We start from the raw sequence: 19,360 nt of genomic DNA, 5'->3' as shown, positions 1-19,360 counted from the left end.
ATAAAGTTTATTAATCTATTCATAAAAACAAAATTATATTCATATTTAATGACATTGTTTTAAAAATATATTTTCATTATTTTCTTAATAATGCAGAAGATCATAATAATTAAAGGTAGGTTAATACTCATATTTTTTATATGAAACAAAAAGAAAAATTAAACATACTTAACTATTAAACTTAATAAATTAAATGTGAATAATTCTTCTCATTTCATATTTAGAGATAAATAGTCATATTTGTAATAATTTGTAAAGTGTCACTGTGTGAGTTTAGTAAACCGTAATAAACACAAAAAATAGAATAAACTCAGCAGCTCTATTAAATAAAATAAAAATAAAAATAAAAGGGAGGAGCCTCGTATATCAATCATAAACAAACTGGTCTAGCACTGAACTCAACTGCCCGTAAAAACTAAAACCTCGCCGGAAAACGCACCCGGAGTTTCTCATCCGACGCCACAAACAGTGAGAATTTCCACTTTTTCCTTTTATTTATTATTGTCTTTCCTTTTCCCTCTCCTCATGCGGTACCGCCCGCGAGGAACATAATCCAAATGACACTAATGTTGCTTCCATTTTTTTAGTGTATTAGTTCATTTTGCAATTTTTTTCCCTGTTTGATAATTATTTGCTCTTGAAGAATTATTCTTGTTTCTTAGAGTTTGAAATACTGAATTTGTGTTGTTTTGTTTTAAAAAGGTCTTCTTAGTGTGCGGGTTTAGTTGGCTCCAAAACATGGAAAAACTCTTGAAAATTATAACCTAATCTAAATGGGACTAATTTTTGTTCCATTTTTAAGTGTACTGTTTCATTTCTCTGTAGTACCGACACCTCTGATGAAAAGCGTGTACTGTGTCGACGTGTCAGTGTCATGTCCCGTGTCTGTGTTGGTGCTTCATAAGTTCATTTTGCAAAAATATATTCTGTTTGATAATTATGTGCTCTTGAAGAATGATTATTGTTCAAGTTTAAAAGACTGAATTTTTTATGTTTTGTTTTGAAGGCTAATGCTGTGGAATTCTTTTTGATGAGATGGATCCAACCCATTTTACAACTGATTTCTTGCCCATAACATTGAATCCGTCGTCTACTTACCTTCAATTTTCTTTTCTTAAACCTTTACATAAGACCCCAAACCTAAAATTTCAATCCCACAAACGATTCAATGTTGTCTCATTCTCTCAAAACGAGAAACAAATTAGTGAATTCCCGATTTCTAGCAAGAATCATAATGCCTGCAGCTCAAGACACATTGGGTGTTATGCGGGTCGTAGCAAGAAGTCTGGTGGTGGATCATCTTCTGGTAGACTTGAAGGTAATGCTGAGTTTCGAAGGCGGTTGAAGCGCAATGCCAGGGCGAAAAGTAAGAAGCTTGCCGAGTCTTTATTCTATAGGTTGAAGAATCCAAGGGGACGAGGGAATTATCCTGATAACTTTTCGGAGGATATGCTTCAACAAATTGGTCTTGGATATGATCGAACAGTCCGGTTCATGGGGAAGGATGATCCGAATTTACGCAACCCTTATGATTGGTATAAATATGGTGAATATGGGCCGTATTCATGGCGTGGAATTGTTGTTGGTGAGCCGGTTAGTGGTGGGATTACAGATGAGTGCGTGACAATAATTAATGAAGTTAAGGATCATGAAGAGTGGGAAGAGATTGAGAAATCTGAAATGGCTGCTGATTTTGGGGAAAAAGTTAAGCAGTTGGATCAAACTAAATTAAGGTATTTTTGGGTTTTTATTAGGCATCCGAAGTGGAGAGTTTCAGAACTTCCTTGGCAGCAATGGACATTAGTTAGTGAAGTTGTACTTGAAGCTGGTAAGCAGAGATTGGATAAGTGGACTTTGATGGGTAGACTTGGGAACAAGGCGAGGTCATTGGTGGCGCAATGTGCAGCGTGGATGAGACCTGATATTGTGTATGTCAAGCGGCCGGTGTTCCAGTGTAGGTTTGAGCCGCAAGATAACTTTTTCAATGCAATAATTCCATTTCTTGATCCTAGCACTGAACATGATTACCTTTGTGAGTTACAGAACGATGATGGCACTGTCGAAACGTGTACTTATTATGGTGGATTATGTAAGCTCGTGAAGGTGAATCAAAAGGCTTTTGTTGATGATGTGGTTAATGCGTATCAGAAATTGAGTGATGAGAAAAAGTCAAAATGTTTGGAGTTTCTTTTGACCAATCATCCGGTGCAAATGTTACATCCATATACTAAAGAGTGGAAGGCTAAGTTGGAAGAGATGGAGCTGGGTTGTGATGCTCCTGATGAAGAAGATGATGATATCGCTGGCGATAATGATACTGAGATTCTAGATTGGATTGAGGATGAAGGTAGTGATGGGGATGCTGAAATTGATGATGAGGATGATGATGACGATTATGATTACGATAATGAAGAGGGGGAGGAGGAGGAGATTGATAATTTTGATGTCAATGAAGACCAAGATCTAGTTATGGACATGGAAGAAAGCAAAGATGGTAAATTTCATGCCACAGAAGAGGGTACACTTGCTGGCAAAGATGTGGAGGACTGGAAGGAGTTTCGAAAAGCAACAAATAGTGCAGAGGCAATAGAAAACTTGGCAAAGAGGAGTTCTGAGATCTCTACAAAGTTATATAAGAAGCAAATGATGACACCGGAGGAGGCAGAGGAAGAAATGATGCATTCGGTAGATGGAGACGAAATTGTGTTGAGAGGAAAGCGACCAAAGGTTAGTCCAGAAGAGTGGAAGTATGTTGGGATGGGTCCATGGAGAAAAAAGATTAAGAAGAGCAAACTTCCTCCAGAGCTATTTCTGCGAGCGGCTGTTCGACCGTTCAATTACAGAAATCTTGTTAAAGAGATTGTTTTAACTAGGCATGCAATTTTGGATGGTGATATTGGTAGGAGAGATTAAGAGCATTATATATGAAGGGTATAGTTTTGTAGTAGTGATATTGACAAATCTTTGATGGTTCAGCGGCTTTCGGTTCCCATCATGTAAGTTGAGAAAATTAGTAGAATGAATTTTTCTCCATGCTTTTGTGGAAGGATTTTTTTTTTTTTTATGCTTACCTAGTTTCTGAAAAAGATTATGAAAGCATACAACATCAATTTATTTATACATGTGCTTCTTTGTGTTTTCAAAAGTTTTTTATGTATGTAACATTTCTTTCTGGACCATGTTTGTTATTAATTACACTGTGACTAGCATTTTAGTGAATGTTTTTCCCCATAGTTCTCAAAAATTATGACTCAATGAAGGAAATGCTCTTAATGTTACTTCCAGCCAATAGAATTACATTGGAAAAATATACTGTTTTCTGTAACGTAAAAGAGCAATTTCCTCAGTCTCTGTTTTGCTCCAATTTCTCTCTTTATGTTACAATATTTATATTAAAATCTGATAGAACATAAGTTAGTGGTTTTATTTTATATTTGATACATGTTAAAAATAAAATAGAACATACACAAGATAAAGAAAAACTGATGTTCATTAAAAAGTCAAATAAAACAGAATAGAAACTGTTATATTTGTCTGTGTCAAACACTGCTTATTAGTACAGTACTTTATTTGTAGAAAAAGTTTGAGGTTGTTCTAAATTTCTGCTCTAGGGGGCACTTACCACAGTCATGATGTTATTGTGTTCATCAACTATCAAAGGGTCCGGATCAAATTCGTGTTCTTTTATTATGGTTTAAAGAAATGCTGCATGTGTGGAAGGTTAAGCTGAACAAAACTTTTTTGAGTGTTAATCAGCTTTTATTCGATTCTCCTTTCTTTTTCTTTGCTTATTCATTTTCTTTTTAGTGCTAATTATCTGCATTTCACCCTTTGAGTGAAATAAATATCATAATCACATACATGATTAGTTTAGTTATAATGTATAAATATTATTTACTCACTTTACTAATTTTTCACTTTAAATTTTCACTTTAAATGAGTCAAATTCTTTTAGATTATCTTTCTGTACATGTCTTTTAATATACATTATCAGTTGATCAAAGAGACATTGTTTTCATATTTTTGGGCCAATTGGATCCAATTTTCACAAATTTGATTAACAGACCTAATTGATTAACATTTTTCATGTGTGTTTGAATTGAGAGCTTTAGTGAGGAGGGGAGACATTATTTTTTCGGTTCTAATTTCTAAATTAAGGAAGCTAAGCTATTAATGTTTCTAAAAATAAATTTAAGTGTTAATGAAATTTAAGCTATTTTTGTAGTTTTTTAAAATTTCAAATATATATCAAATTATAAACTTAGTCCTCCAAAAATTTTCTCTAAAACTCTCAAATATTCCCTAGGTTTTGAACAAGTGCTATGATGAATCCTAATTATGTAACTATGAACCGTTTGTTTAAGATTTTTTTTAAATAATTTGTATAGTATTTTACCTTTTTTACTATAATATTTAAAAAAAATAAAAATAAAGCCTCAAATAAAAAAAATTAGTTTAAATAGTTTATCTTGAAATGTCGTTTTAAGTATTTTATCTATTTGTTACAACTTTTTTGAATAATAAAATTTTAAAAAAACAATTAAAATGAAAATCTATTTTGAGAAATTTTTCATAAAAATCATTTTTGAAATATACCTTCTTTTCAAAAAATTGTGATTTTAACCATATTAAAATCTTTAATAATGAATATCTAAATTATTTTTTTAATAGATAACAAATAAATCTAAAACAATGAAAAACTAAATATAGTAGATTTTTTTTTAGCCTTCAACCATGGTTAAAAACTCTAATTTTTTTTTTTTTATCATCCACAAGAGATTCGTGGTTTGGAGTTAATTTTGACTTGAAGTTGCCTATCTATATCGTTTTTTTCTTCCTTTTAATTTAAATAAATAATTTACACGAATTTCATTTCTTTTTTTCATGATTCCACCATCTTAGTGCATTTTATTTAACTTGAAGATAATGAATTTTTTGGATTTTTGTAAAAAATGATAAAATTATTGACATTTTAAGATATAAAGGATCGAATTGCTACTTAAAATTAAATAAAATAATCAAATCAAGAAAAATTAGCTGAATTGTTATGGATAATCATGATTAAAAGTAATTTATATATATATAAAAATTAAATATTATATTATCATTTAAAAAAATCACATAACTAACTATTTTAATTTTAATCTTTCATAATTTGATAGCAAAAGTTAATTTATTTATTTTTATAAGAGATCTCTCATTTAATATTCTCCCTCTGTATATATGTTTAGTTGAGATCGATTTTCATGATTTGATTTGGTTATGAAAAACTACAGTTTATAGAAATCAAAAGAAGCGATACCGTGAAATTTGACCCGATCAATTCTTTTTCCTTTTGTCTTCCAAATAAATGTTAACAAAATTCACTTAAAGTTGTTAGATTTTCTATTTTTTACTTAAACCTTATTATAAAAAAAAAAAATGAAGGAAGTGAAATTTTTTATTAATTAAAATAGCAGTGATTACCAATTTTACAATTATCTACAAGAAAATTTAAACTGATGAATACCAAAACCAGCTCTTACCAATAAGCTAGTGCGTCAAGCATTATTTGATCCATCTATAGTTTTCCTTTGAATTAATGTGAATCTGAGCACCCCGTATCATTAAGTGCCGGAATCAGATGCACCCAAATAAAATAAAGTTTATCAAATGCTTCTTTATTTTTGTTTGTTAGTTTGTAATTTTGAATTAATGTTTTTCAACTATTATCCCCATCCACTATCGTAATGCATAATATTATTCCTTTATGAGAAAAAATATATAGGAGGAGGAAATCATCAAAAGTGGGGCATTCATTGTCAATCCCAGCATAAAACTGTGGGAAGCTAGCTAGTTATATATAGAGATATGTGGTTGAGTTTTTAGCATGTATATGTAATACAAAAATTTATTTTGACAAAATATATAATAAATATTAATTGTTGAGTTTTATTTTCTTGAAGCATATGGAATAAAAACGTATACAATGGTTCTGCCTTCTCTCATTTGCTTAAAAAGAATAAGAAGAAAAAAAGCGTGTGCATTTTTCAACCGATTAGAAAATTAAAAATTCATGAGTTTTTTATATATATATTTTTAAAATAATTTAATGATTAAACTCAAACATTTTACAAGAAGAGGAAAATTTTAAATTCAAACTAAAGCCATTAAGCTTTTCAAGAAAACTAGAAAGCAATAAAGGCAAAATTTACGATAAACAACTTTAATACCTAGTTTATAATCGAATAATACATAAAAATTATTTAAAATCTTAACAACGATCAATCACATTCATTTAAATAGAATTATTAAAAAAAAATCTATCTTTTCAATTAAAACAGTATACTCATTAATATCAGTTTGATGAATTAACTTTAATTTGAAACACATTTTTATTTTTAATTTTGTTAAATTAACATTAATTAAATTACTTTTTCAATGATAATAATGTAAAAAATAAAAGAATCATCAACTTATATTTCGGATAAATACTTTCAATTGACATTAAAATTTCGAGTCACTTAGAATATTCCTTTAAATATACCGTGGACCAATAACTTGATGGCCACCAAAACATTATTGCAGCTAATACTATATATCTTATCTGCTACCCAACGAAGAAAGAATTAAGAATCTGGTAATCTGGATTAAATGGGAGAAAAATGCATTTTTCAAAATTTTCTTCACTTTGGCTTAACAAGAATACTAACTAAATTATATCAACCATTTTTTAATTAGAAGTTAAATATTTATTTCATATTTTATTACAAATGCTGAGGTGGCAAATTAAGTCAAATTTTTCTCATTTTTTAATTAATTTTTATTTTCAAAAACATTTTTAGAAAAAGTAAAAACCCCAACAAATTTCAAGTAATAAAGCTGGACCAATCAAATCAATTTGAACTGCACATCCAGGAGATGGATTGGTGTGTACCAAATGTTACTTAAAAAATATCTCTAATGAGAACATCTTTAGTGGCAATTGTCTATTCGCATCATGCCTGATTTTTTCTATGCTTGCCTCTCATCAGCACAAGTGTTACAAATCTTAACCATTTGATTTATATTTATTTTATATTTTCATTTAAAAAAATTGAAATTGATTTACTTTAATTTAATGGTTTAAATTATACGACAACTATAACATGTGATTGTCTAAATAAAGAACTAGAATTTTAATAATGAAATGAAATTATTTTCCGTACTTAATCCTTTGCTTATTAGCTAAAAAATCTCTAATAATTTGAAATTTAATCAAAAGAAAAATAAAGTGTAGTTAAATATTATTTTAGCAACAATTTAAACTTAAATTCTAGCAAATAATTAGTTATTAAATGGAGCTAATTAACTAATTTTAATAATTTAATTAATAAAATAAAAGCATGATTGTCTAAATTTGTTCCTAGATGGAACATGTCCATCATCAAAGCATCAAATCTGAAGAAATCTAGTCCAGCTAACAGATAGTGACAATAAAAAATAATCACAATGCAACGTGTCCATGTTTGATTACAAGTAGCCCCATATGTTTATTATTGAATAGAACCTGTATATGAAAAATTGTTTTTGAGGAAAGAATAATCAACTAACATTTATCCATTCTTTGTCTTCATTTTCTTTAAATGATAGTTGATATTTCAATATAAATAATAAATAAATTATACTTGATATGATATTTGTATAACCAACCGTCTAACTTTTTGTCTCTGTATAAGTAAAAATTGAAACATAAGTTGGACTTTGAAAGTGTACGGATGTTCAATATATATCACTTTGTGGCTACTGTTACTATCATTGGGTCCAATTTTTTATTTTTTTTACAATTCTACGTGAAAAAATGGGTTTATATGATTGAATTTAAATTTAATAATAGAGTACATTGTTATCGAAAAATAATTAAAAATATATTATAATTAGTCATTGACTTTTTTTTTTCTTGTCGTAATTGTTTGCCTATGTGATCGAATACTACATCATGTCCCCTCCTATGATTGTTGTTAGTGTAATGTGGAAGTTGGTTTTCTAATGCTATTGGTCGAATAGGTTTTGGTATGTGTATGAATTATCATATATTATAAAATTTTGATCATATTTTAAATATTTAAATATATATTGTGTCCCATGATCGAGAAACATTAAAAATTATTTTAGTAGAAAATATATATTATTTCTCTGTTCAAGATCAAATTTGATTTGGTCAAGTCCTTTTGTTATATATTGACTTATAACCCACGTCCACTTCCCCTTTAATTACTCTCCATATTATATATGTGAATAGAGACGAAGTAAGAAATATTGAGTAGTTGAGGTACTACATGTTTATTTTATATGTAATGTAATATTATAGTATTTGAATTTATTAAAATTATAAATATATTTTTAAATATTATTTTTATTAATAATATTATAGACTAAAGTTGTTAAAAACTAAATAAATTATTTAAATATACATTTAAAGATCAAATAACTAATAAAAAATCCAATTAAATTTGTTTTCGTAATTTTATAACGTACATTTTTTTTAAAATTAACACATAGTGAAAACACATGTCTTTTTCTTTATTATATAATTTATTTTTCAGTTTAAATACTAAAAATATTTATTTTTCAAAATTAAGTGTAGATTATTGCCTACACTAACTTGGGAATGAGTCTGCCTACATGTAAATCTGAGTACTAATCATTACCGTGCATGAAAAAAAAACTATATTCATAAAACGTGAAAATTCCTCCATTTTATTTCTTCTTCCATCTATCTATTTTATCATAGATAACATCTTCATGATCACTAATATAATATCTTGCTTCAGTTCATGTCAGAAAAGATCATGTTGTACCTTGAGAGATTTGCACATATGAAATAAAACTTTTAAAGACAATTGAATCCACGCCTCAGATTTAATGTAGTTGATTATTATTTTGCATGTTTTATCTTAATTATGGTCGGAAGATGTTGCTTAAGTTGTATTAGTGGCCTTAAATTACAACATGATCATAGGGGTAATTTTATTTATGTTAAGATTGGGTAATTTTATCTATGTTAAGATTGATTGTTTATCTCACTATCTTAGGACTCTTGTAAATAGGGGTGGGAAAAATTTGGTTCATAACAAAAAAATATGAATGTAAATTGAATCGAACTGATTTACAGATATTAAGAATCAAACCGAATAAATTCTGGTATAAATCGAATTAAACTGATTTTTAAACTAGTGAACTGCAAACCAAACTGTTTTTAACATAATTACTTTTATTCGAGATGAACTGAACTGTTACAATATACATGAAATCGAATTAAACTGTTTTTGCATTAACTAAACTGAACTGTTTTATTGAATGAAGGAGAAAAAATTGTTTGAAGAAAAAACTACGACAATTTGGATCAAGCATTTCAATGCAAATAAATTTATATAAAAATAATTAAATTTAAGTATTATAAAGGGAATTTTATGACTATTGGAAAATCAAAAATCCAATTTAAAGGATATCAGATACTAAATCTATCATACTCATTTTGTAAAATTAAAAGTAATAACACCAACATTTAACTACATTTCATTGTTATTCTAATAGTATCAAAATTTGAACTTTGAAATTAATAAGTTTAAATATAGATTTAGATTTGATTACACATCAATGACATTCCCAACCAAACTTTTAGTTTCTAAATCTATTTGTTGATTTTACTTCAGCTTTAACATAATTTATGCATGACCGAATGCAGAGGAAGGGAGGGAAAGATAGAGAATGGGGGAGGGGGATGGGGAAGATTAATGGACAATAAAATTTAATTTTGTTATGTAACAATTCAGTTCATTTTAGTTATGTTCTAGTTTTTAAAAATTAGTTCAATTCATAAATTATTTTTGAAAAATTAATTTAATTCTCAATTTTATAAGTCAGAGATTTTGATTTTTTAACACTCTTAATTATAAATAAATTTTTTATTCTTTTAGAAGGTGATCAATGGATACTTATACCAACAACAAGATTTAAAAAGAAAAATTGTCATTCGCTTGTATTTAAATTAACAACAACAAAATAACACTTTCTTTTGTAAAGTATCCCTAAGAAAGTGGAAGAGTTGGCACATTATTAACCACATATTGTGAGCTATGGTAACCTTATTCGTATCAAATGGATTTCGAGTAGATATGTGGTTTCAAAGTTGTTGATAGTTCAAATTATTAATCTGCAATTATTCGTAAGGCTCTCTTCGACTCTCCAATAAATACTAGTGAATTGGTGCACCCCATCATGTTAGATTCTTTTTTGGCAAACTCTTTTCCCAAATAGTAATGTGATCGATCTGCCAATGAATTCCTCTGACCATCAAGGAAACACGTGATTATTAAGAGGCTTCAAGGCATTGGAAATTAACAACCTCACGAGAGCATCTATAAGCATTGTATAAATAAAATAGTCATCTTCGTTGTGGAGTTAAACACCTCGAGGCCTATTTGATATGAGTAGTCATAGAAGCATCTTCTCTTTTTTCTCTCTTTTCACTATTTTGTGTTTCCAATCAATAAATTATATAAATTAAGTAAATTAGTGTTATTTAAATATAATGATATAATTTTATTAATGACACTCATTTAATATTTTTTTCTTATGTGTTGAGTTGGAGAGAATAGTACTTGTTAAACACTATGATTGAAAATATATAAAAGGAATTATGTGTTCATTTGAGACTCATTTAAGCATCTAAATTAGAGAGTTTATTGTGCATACATTTGATTCTTTTATCTTTAATGTATAGAATTAGTTTTTGCATGTTTAATTATTCTCAAAAATTAATCTTAATTCAAAACTAACATTTGGTGTTTTTTCATCTAGAATTTATTTTTAACCTTAAATTTATCATTCAACTCATTTTTATATTTTCAAATAATATATCTAAATATAAATTATTTTATCTGCATCGTATATCTATCATGGAATATTCTCATTCTTAGACCGAGTTGTTAAAGCCCCAAAAACATAGAAGTCGAACAGGGAAGTGCGTATCGCATATTTAGCTCAATGGAATAACCTTAAATCCCACGTGATTATACTTGATCCAAAAGGGTAGAGATTGAGACCCACATTTCGAGTTATAGTAGGACAAGGTTAAACCTACATTCCAAATTAGTAAAATCCATATTGCGCACTAGTGAGATAGATTACGCAACAAAAACAGGATAACCAAAGCTGAATCGAATTACAACTATTTAGTTAACATTAATAGATCTCAATATGGACAAAAGAAAAAGGTTAACTTTAAATGGCCAAGGCCAAGATATGCCTTGGTTGACTTGATACCAATTGTTTCTACTTTCTACTAATCTAAAATATCCTATTCTTTTTTCTATTATTTCCCAAAAGATACGATTTTTAGCCCTCTCTTTAATCAAACATAAATTACTAAAATCACATGGAATCAACAAAAAATCTCATGGTCCCACCATTTTCCTCCCACCACCTTTGTCAATAAAAAATCATAGGAATCAAATCGAAGGTGTCCAAACACATTGCCCACATAGGTTTTGGACGGTTGAATTTTTAGTAATTATTTTTTCTTCTTCTTCTTTTTATTCCATTAATTAATCACTATTATTATTGTTGTTGACGTTGATCTCTCCTCAAATCAACAACAACCACGCTAACATTGTCTGAACTATGCCTCGCCAAAGCTAACTTCGTCAACAAAATTGAAGCATCGTAACACGCCTTATCTGACCCATCTCCTGCCACGTCACTCCCCGGAGACCCCGGCGACGTCAACGTCTTCTCCGCCTTCAGACACATCTGCACCACCCTACATGCAGTGTCGTTTTGCACCACGTCCCATAGCCCATCACTCGCTAGTATCAAACACTCATCCTCATCACTCCTCTCCGTTATCGTTACCTCTGGTTCCGAAATAACGTACGGCTTCAAATAATTGTCCCCTACAAAAAAAACCTTAATAATTCAGAAGAAAAAAAAAACCTTTACAGTTCAGAACCATTCCGTTATAATGCGCGTAATGTGTGATTTTTTTTTAACATTAAAAATTAAATATGAACTAACAATAGTACTCCTATACTAACAATCATATTAAAAACAACAATTATTATATACAAAAATACTAGCACTAACAATCAGATTTGAATTTAATTAAAAAACAAAAAATTATAAAATAAAGAAAAGTTAGTTATCGTGCACACTAGCACTCACTCACTCACCTATGGCTCGTGACATGGCTAACACCCCAAGCACTCTTGCACCATCCCAATAGATAACACGTCCTCCAGCAGAATTGATCCGAATCAATTCATCGGGTCGATCCGGCTACACCAAACGGATACGGGTCAATTATTAGTAAAAATGTTAATTAGATGAGTTAAAATATTATTTGAAAAATAGATTAAAAAGAAAAAAATGAAATGAAATTAAACTAACCTTGTGATCGGAGGAAAGAGGAATGGCGACACCGTTACGACAAAGAACGGCACGGGAATCACCACAATTGGAGACAATTATTTTTTCCGGCGTGACGATGGCGACGACAGCGGTGGAACCAACGGCGTCACAGTGAGGAGTTTGAAGCTCACACTTACAAGTGAAGCTTTTGTTGGTTTTGTTCCAGCTCAACACCTCTTCATCCATTCTAGTAAAACTCTTCTCCATCGTTGACTTCCAGTCAACATTTTCTTTCACTTTTTCTTTATCTATTTCATCTTCAACAATTTCATGCAACCTTTCTTTACACATAGTCGCAACCTATAGAAACAAAAAAAAAACATAATTAGCAAGAACAGAAAACGGATCCACTAAAATGGTTACTTTTAGTAAGAAAAAAACGGTTATGAGTTTCGAGCATTTACATGTGAACAACCGTGGCCGTCGTATACTCCGAAGAAATGAAACGGTTTCTGATTTTGTTCATCCATCTTTTTATCATCATGACAAAAAGATTGATGAACAGAAACCGCATCTTCCATTTCTCGTCTTCTTCCACAAATCGAAGTTATTCCATATTTAGGAAACTCTTCAACCACAACCTCGTTTTTCGATTCAGAAACATTTGAACAATTGGCAGTTAAGACAACTTCGTTTTCTTTTGTTTCTTCATCGGTACTTGATTCGCAGCTATCAACCGCGTTTTCACACTCCCGCGGCGGTTTTGCCGGAGGAGAAACGCATAGATCTAACTTCTGACGTTTACGGCTATTTTCTGACGGAATTGCCATGTCAGCTATGTATTTCAAAGGAATTAAATCTAAACTCCGGCGACCGGAGGTTCGTGAAGTTGGTTCAATAGGTGGAGTAGGAGTTTCTCCTTCTCCAACAACACCACAACAAATCCCAGCCATTAAATCAATTCAAAGAAAAAATTAGCAAACAAAATAGATTTAATTAAATTTTAATTGAATTGCGAGAAGGTGAAGCAAAGAAAACTAGAAACACAATCAATTGAAATGGTGTTGGGGGAGAAGCTTTTCTAGAGAGAGAGAAAGGGGCAACCTGGTAAAGTGGGGTCCACAGTTATTCACGGGCAGACTGCCCGTCACCGTCACGGGCAACACCCGACACATACAGTTGGTATGACGTCGAACGATTGAACGCTGGCATGAAATCTCAGCCGTTGATTAAATCACTATCTTTGCATGATTACACCACGTGTTAATGTCTTTTTGAGTTACCAACGTGGCCCAATGATAATATTACACGGTAGGTTGAAACCAGTTCCTTTCTGACACGCATGACCAACACCAACACCCTTTTCCTCTCTCTTTTTCTCTCTCTCTCGCATATTATTTTTTCTGATGTTTTTTATTTTTCAATCGTTTCTTGAAGACACTCGTTCGAGGATGTAACCACGTGGCGGCATCGTAGAATACGAGATTCTTGTTCAGATTCTGATCTCCACGTCCGTTCCCCTAATTAAATGTATGTTTGATTGAAAGAGTTCGGTGAGAGAACAGAATATTTTATAAAATGTGAGGCTTAAGTTATTTTTAAAAGTTTGAGGGTAATTTAATTATTAACTAATATAAATGGACTAAATTTATAAATAGTATTTATAATTTAATATTTCTTTTATTTGAAATTTTTTTTTTGATTAATTAATTTTATTGATTGATAGATAAATGATTCACAAATTTTCATCAACAATTCTATCAAAATTTATTAAAAAAATTGTTTTATTTTTTAGAAAGATGAAAGGGAGTTAATATCTCTTTAATAATTTATTTTATTCTCCTATTTTAGAGTATTTGGAAAATAAATTGTAAGTTCAATAAAAATAGGTCATTTTTTAATCAAATATGAGAATAAAAAAGAATTTAAAGGTAAAAAATATTATTTCGTTAATATATTTTTAGTTTCACGCAATTTTGTCGTATCACAATAATTCATTGTGATTTTATAAAGTTATAATTTATAATTTTACAAAATTATAGTGTCTAATTTATTGTGATATCAAACATATATCATGTTACAGTAAAAGCCAATGTGTGTGTTTTGATTAATATTTGTAAATTATTAAACTTTATTTTACAAACATTCTTTTAATTAAAATTTAGTTTTCTCTAAAGTAATTTATTTTTAAATTCCTTTTTCTTCATATGTCGTTTTACAAAATAAAAATTGTTTGAGTTATATAATTAAATATATTTTTTAATGTGTATTTATTAAAATAGTATATATTATATTATAATATGATGTAAATTTTGAGGTCATTTGCAATTAGTAGTAAAATGAATAAGAAAAAAATATATACTTCTTAATGTGAAACGAGCAATACAAAAGTCTCAATTATGTTACTTTTTGGCTAATAATAAATTTTGAGCAAAATTAAATTTTTAGAATTAATTTTTTAAAGAATCTAAACATAATATCAAACTAATTTTTCATTATAAAATTACATTTAGAATTGTAAATAAAAAAAAATCAAATATATATATATATTTATGAGCACTCGTACCACATTATGACAAAAATTTGTTAATAAAAATGAAATATTAACTTTTTTATATATAAATAAACTACATAATCTCAATACACATATTTTATATAAATTTAATTTACTATATAAATAAATTTAATTCACGTATCATATTTAGATGTAATTAGAAAAAATCTAACAATAGTGTAAATTTTAGTATAACTACCCTATCTCTTAAATTTCCATTTTTAATAAATTGTTATTATTAACATAAAAGTTTGTTGTTATGAAGAGTTTTTATTTATTAAATTTTCTTATAATAATAAATCTAGTGAGATGAGGGACACACAAGAAAACCTATAAAATTAATTTCAAGTGTGAGAATAAAATAGGTAGTTGGATGATTGGGGAAATAAATTGGAGGTTTCTCCACTAAGTCCCCTTCACTTCTTGGCCCATACCCAAACACATCATTAACAACAACAACAAAAAACCACATACACACTTCCCTCCTCCAATTAAAATACATGCAGCCCTTTACATCTTTTTTTTTTTTTTTCTCTTTTAATTCTCATTCGTTACTAATCAAAAGAAAAGAAGAGAAAAAAACATACGGAGAGAGCGAGACAGAACCGAGAGGTAGAAAGAAAGAAGAAAAAATAGAGGGGAAAAGAGAGACCGTTGAAGGAAGAAGAAGGGGAACTCTAACCTTTCCCACAAACAATAATTATATATGAAGACCAACACAAAACAAAACTCTTGATTTTTCTTGTGTCCATGGAGTTTAGAGAAGGAGGAAGGAGATGAATTTGAGCTAGGGTTCAAGGATGAAGTTTACAAGCTAGAATATAATCATCTCTTAGGGGTCCCTTCAATGTATATAGAAAACCTTGTTATTCATAGGTGTACTTAGGAATTTTGATTGCATGTTGTTAGAAAAATATTGATAACTTGCATGTTGTTGCATGATATTGTGATACTCTTATTTGATTTGATTTGTTATCTTTGATTATTAAAAATGCATCTTAAATTTTTATATTAACTATTATGAAAAGTTGATGTTTTATTATCAAAGTTGAGTGACTTGGTGGATTTGGTGATCATAATCGTTTAGTATTTATAGTTAATTGGCATAAATGCTGAATTTTGAATTTTATTAACTTGGTTGAGTAGATAAATTTGAGAATATCAAATTTGAAATAAAAATGGTATAACGTTAAACTTATCCATCAATACGGGGACGACTTCTTGAAGATAAAAAATAGACTAAATACCATTTGTGATCCCTTAGTTAACGTTTTATTTATTTATCTTTCTTTTTCTCGATTTGATCATTTATTTTAATTTTAAGTGACAATTTGATCTTTTATTTTTTAAAACGTCAACAATGTTATCATTTTTTTTACAAAAATTCAAAAATTCATCAAAATTTTCAAATAAAATTCATAAAATTAATTATATTTTGTAATATAAAACAAATTTAATCAAATTCGTAACTTAAATCTTCAAATAAATTCATATTTGTCATTCTTTATTTGATGTTGTTGGAGATGAAAATATGAGTCTATTTAAAGATTTAAGTTATGAATTTGATGAAATTACATTATATTGAGGATGATAATTAGTTTAATGAGTTTTGTTTGAAGTTTCTTATGAATTTTTTGAATTTTTGCAAAAAAAATAAGGATAATATTGTTGACATTTTAAAACATAAAATATCAAATTGTCACTTAAAATTAAAATAAATGATCAAATCAGAAGAAAAAAAAAACGATAAAGGACTAAAACGTTAACTGAAATTAAGTTAAGGGACGACGAGTGATATTTAGTCTAAAAAATAATAGAACAATGTACAAATTTCAACGTGACACAATAAAAAAATTTAAATTAGAATAGATATAAAATAAAATATCTGTTAAACTTTAGGCATTACAAAAATCATATCTATGAATAGTTATCATATGTTAATATAAAATTCTTTATACTGCACGACAATTAAACTATTTTTAAAAAATTTAAAAACTTAGATTTTAAATAAGGAAAACTAAGTTTTTAACACACTAAAATTTTGAGTTTTTCTTTAAATACACAACTATTCCAGTTTTTTTTGGGTTTTTATTTATTTAAAAACTGTAGATGAAAAAGATAGATTAATTTAACTATTTGAAGTTTTCTGGTATTTCATAGCAAATTGCAAATATGGGAGTTTTGGAGTAAAGAGTAGTGTATGTTAAAAATTAATTATTTGATGGACCTTAGCCTTGCATATATGTTCTTTTACCTTTTTTTTATTTCCTTTGTCTACTTCATTCATTAAGCTCTTCAATTTTTAGTTCATTAAGCTCTTCAATTTTTAGACAAGGTCATTAAAATATGACAACAACTTTTGGTCTAACTTATAACTAATTTTTAGCATCAATATTCAACCAAATATCACAAAGTTTGTAAACAAATTTAAGGTAATTGAGTCTATTTTCTAGGAAACTAACAATCATTAAAGAATAAGGTCTATAGAAAAAATTATGACCAAACATTACACATATGTCCTGCAAATTTTAAGCTACAACACTCATTCAATTACACTAATTTGCTAATGAGTTTTTGTAAACAAAATGGTATAAATTATGAATAAATCAAGCAATGAATATATCAAAACAACATCACTCAACATAATTTGTCACAATAGTAAGAACAAGTTCAACAAAAAGGACAGCACCACACCCAACAAACACCAAAAAATATGTCCCAATTATTTCTGCAATCACCTAGGCAAAATCAAGAGAAAATAAATTAATTAATACACGTGTAATATTTTATTTTGCTCATAATTTTCGTGTTCAAAATTAATGTGAATTGTAACTTTGAGAGATTGATTTAATAGAACATGACTCATTCTTCATCTAATATGTTATATATAGGTTCAAATTTTCATTTGTCCTTTTAGAGTGTAGTCGATATAATTTATTCTCACAAGTGCTTGTTGTCTTGAATTAGGCGCAATTATGCAATTACCCGGGTTAATATTTTCTATTTTGCTTAAGAAATAGATAATTCTTTTACTATAATTTTTTTGTGTGTATTGATTGACACACATGTTTTTGATAGTTTCGAAAGTGTATTCGAATTTGATTTTGTAAATTATATATATTAGTTAGAACATTAAAAATATTGACTTTAATTATAACAAAAGTATCAATTTGCTTATATGAGAAATATGTAGGTCGAAATACCTATTGTATTCTTTAATTTAAAAAAATTATGAATCACATTGCATATTAATTTTATTTTATAACAATAAACATTTAAGATGATCAAATTGCACTTGAAATCTTCTCCATTTCTGAAAAAAGAATGAATTTGAGAAATAGAAAACTTCGTTATTATATTCTTCTGTGTATATAAAACAATAAATACTCAATTTATATTCCAAATTTTATAATGTGTGTCAAATTATAAACAAAATTATAGTAATTGGTCGAACTATTCATTTCTCAAAAGAAATAAAGAAGATCTATTTGCCTCTTTTATGGTGTGTGAAAATGAAGTTTTATGAATGATGTGTAAAATGTAGATAGTATCTATAAAGTAATGTGATTGATTATAAATAACCAAAATTTATGAGACAAGTGATCACTTATACATACCTTTTGTATCAAGGTTATAGTATGGCTTGATGAACAACAAAATTGCATGATGGAAGGGTTGCCTTCATCCACACTTGATGCTGTTTCATCGTCTAATTGGATATTGCCTTTACGTTTGTTGGCCATTGATGCAAATTTTCTCAAGTGACTAGAAATTAGAGAGATAGGCACATTATATTGTTGACAAGTTTTTTTTTTCGAGGGAATATTATTGGGATTGGGAAGTTATAACAAATATCATCCTAGATTTTTGATAGGACAGTTTTTTAGAAAACTATCTAGTAAGGAACAATTAGTCAAAAAAAGAATAACTACCTTGTGATTTTTTCAGTAAAAAAAAAATGCGATTTTGTTTCTTGGGATATATAGAAAATAACAAATACAATCATAAAGTCAAGATTTTAGTATTAGTTGAGATAACTAGAAAGATCTTTGTTTTGAAAATGTAAACAATCACAAAATCCAATTATTCAGTGCAACATTATTTTTTAAATTTAATTATTTCTTTATACACTTTTTTCCATAATAACTTAAAAATTATCCTTTTGAAAATTTAATTGTAGTGCCATTAATATCTCGAAACTCACCTCAGTTTTTATTCTTATTCATGAGTTAAAATACATATTTAGTTCTTAAATTGTTGTTTTAGCTTCCATTTAGAAATTTTAGTATGTGTCTTGGCTACAATTTTATTTCTTAATTGATAAAGTTTTATGTCTGTTTGTTACCGTTTTTAGAAAAATTTGAAAATATAATAAAATAATTTAAAATAAAAAACTGTTTTTAATAGATTATAAAAAAAAAATTATAGTTTATAATG

At 28.3% G+C, this 19,360-nt stretch overlaps 2 protein-coding genes across 2 annotated transcripts; one reads left to right on the top strand and one right to left on the bottom strand.

Moving 5' to 3' along the window:
- Positions 1 to 332: 332 nt before the first annotated feature.
- On the top strand, positions 333 to 3,179 carry LOC101503026 (uncharacterized). Its single transcript, XM_004490846.4, has 2 exons — positions 333 to 468; positions 1,007 to 3,179. The coding sequence occupies exon 2, from the start codon at positions 1,036 to 1,038 to the stop codon at positions 2,911 to 2,913; it is 1,878 nt and encodes a 625-aa protein (XP_004490903.1). The 5' UTR covers positions 333 to 468; positions 1,007 to 1,035; the 3' UTR covers positions 2,914 to 3,179.
- Positions 3,180 to 11,176: 7,997 nt separating this feature from the next.
- On the bottom strand, positions 11,177 to 13,436 carry LOC101502712 (protein phosphatase 2C 37-like). Its single transcript, XM_004490845.4, has 4 exons — positions 12,834 to 13,436; positions 12,409 to 12,729; positions 12,192 to 12,297; positions 11,177 to 11,915 (listed from the first exon to the last, which is right to left on the bottom strand). The coding sequence occupies exons 1-4, from the start codon at positions 13,320 to 13,322 to the stop codon at positions 11,581 to 11,583; spliced, it is 1,251 nt and encodes a 416-aa protein (XP_004490902.1). The 5' UTR covers positions 13,323 to 13,436; the 3' UTR covers positions 11,177 to 11,580.
- Positions 13,437 to 19,360: the final 5,924 nt, after the last annotated feature.

The sequence above is a fragment of the Cicer arietinum genome, chromosome 2 (genome assembly GCF_000331145.2).
Source record: "Cicer arietinum cultivar CDC Frontier isolate Library 1 chromosome 2, Cicar.CDCFrontier_v2.0, whole genome shotgun sequence".
NCBI lineage: Eukaryota > Viridiplantae > Streptophyta > Magnoliopsida > Fabales > Fabaceae > Cicer > Cicer arietinum.
The sequence above is the reverse complement of the archived record's forward strand: the minus strand, read 5'-3'. Positions and strand labels throughout refer to the sequence as shown.

Excerpts from the sequence above, each read along its gene's own strand:
- LOC101503026 (XM_004490846.4), top strand. The coding sequence starts at position 1,036 with ATGGATCCAACCCATTTTACAACTGATTTCTTGCCCATAACATTGAAT.
- LOC101502712 (XM_004490845.4), bottom strand. The coding sequence starts at position 13,322 with ATGGCTGGGATTTGTTGTGGTGTTGTTGGAGAAGGAGAAACTCCTACT. Across the intron at positions 12,298-12,408 it reads CTCTTTCCTCCGATCACAAG|CCGGATCGACCCGATGAATT; the intron begins GTTAGTTTAATT and ends CGTTTGGTGTAG. Across the intron at positions 11,916-12,191 it reads AGCCATGTCACGAGCCATAG|GGGACAATTATTTGAAGCCG; the intron begins GTGAGTGAGTGA and ends TTTTTTTTGTAG.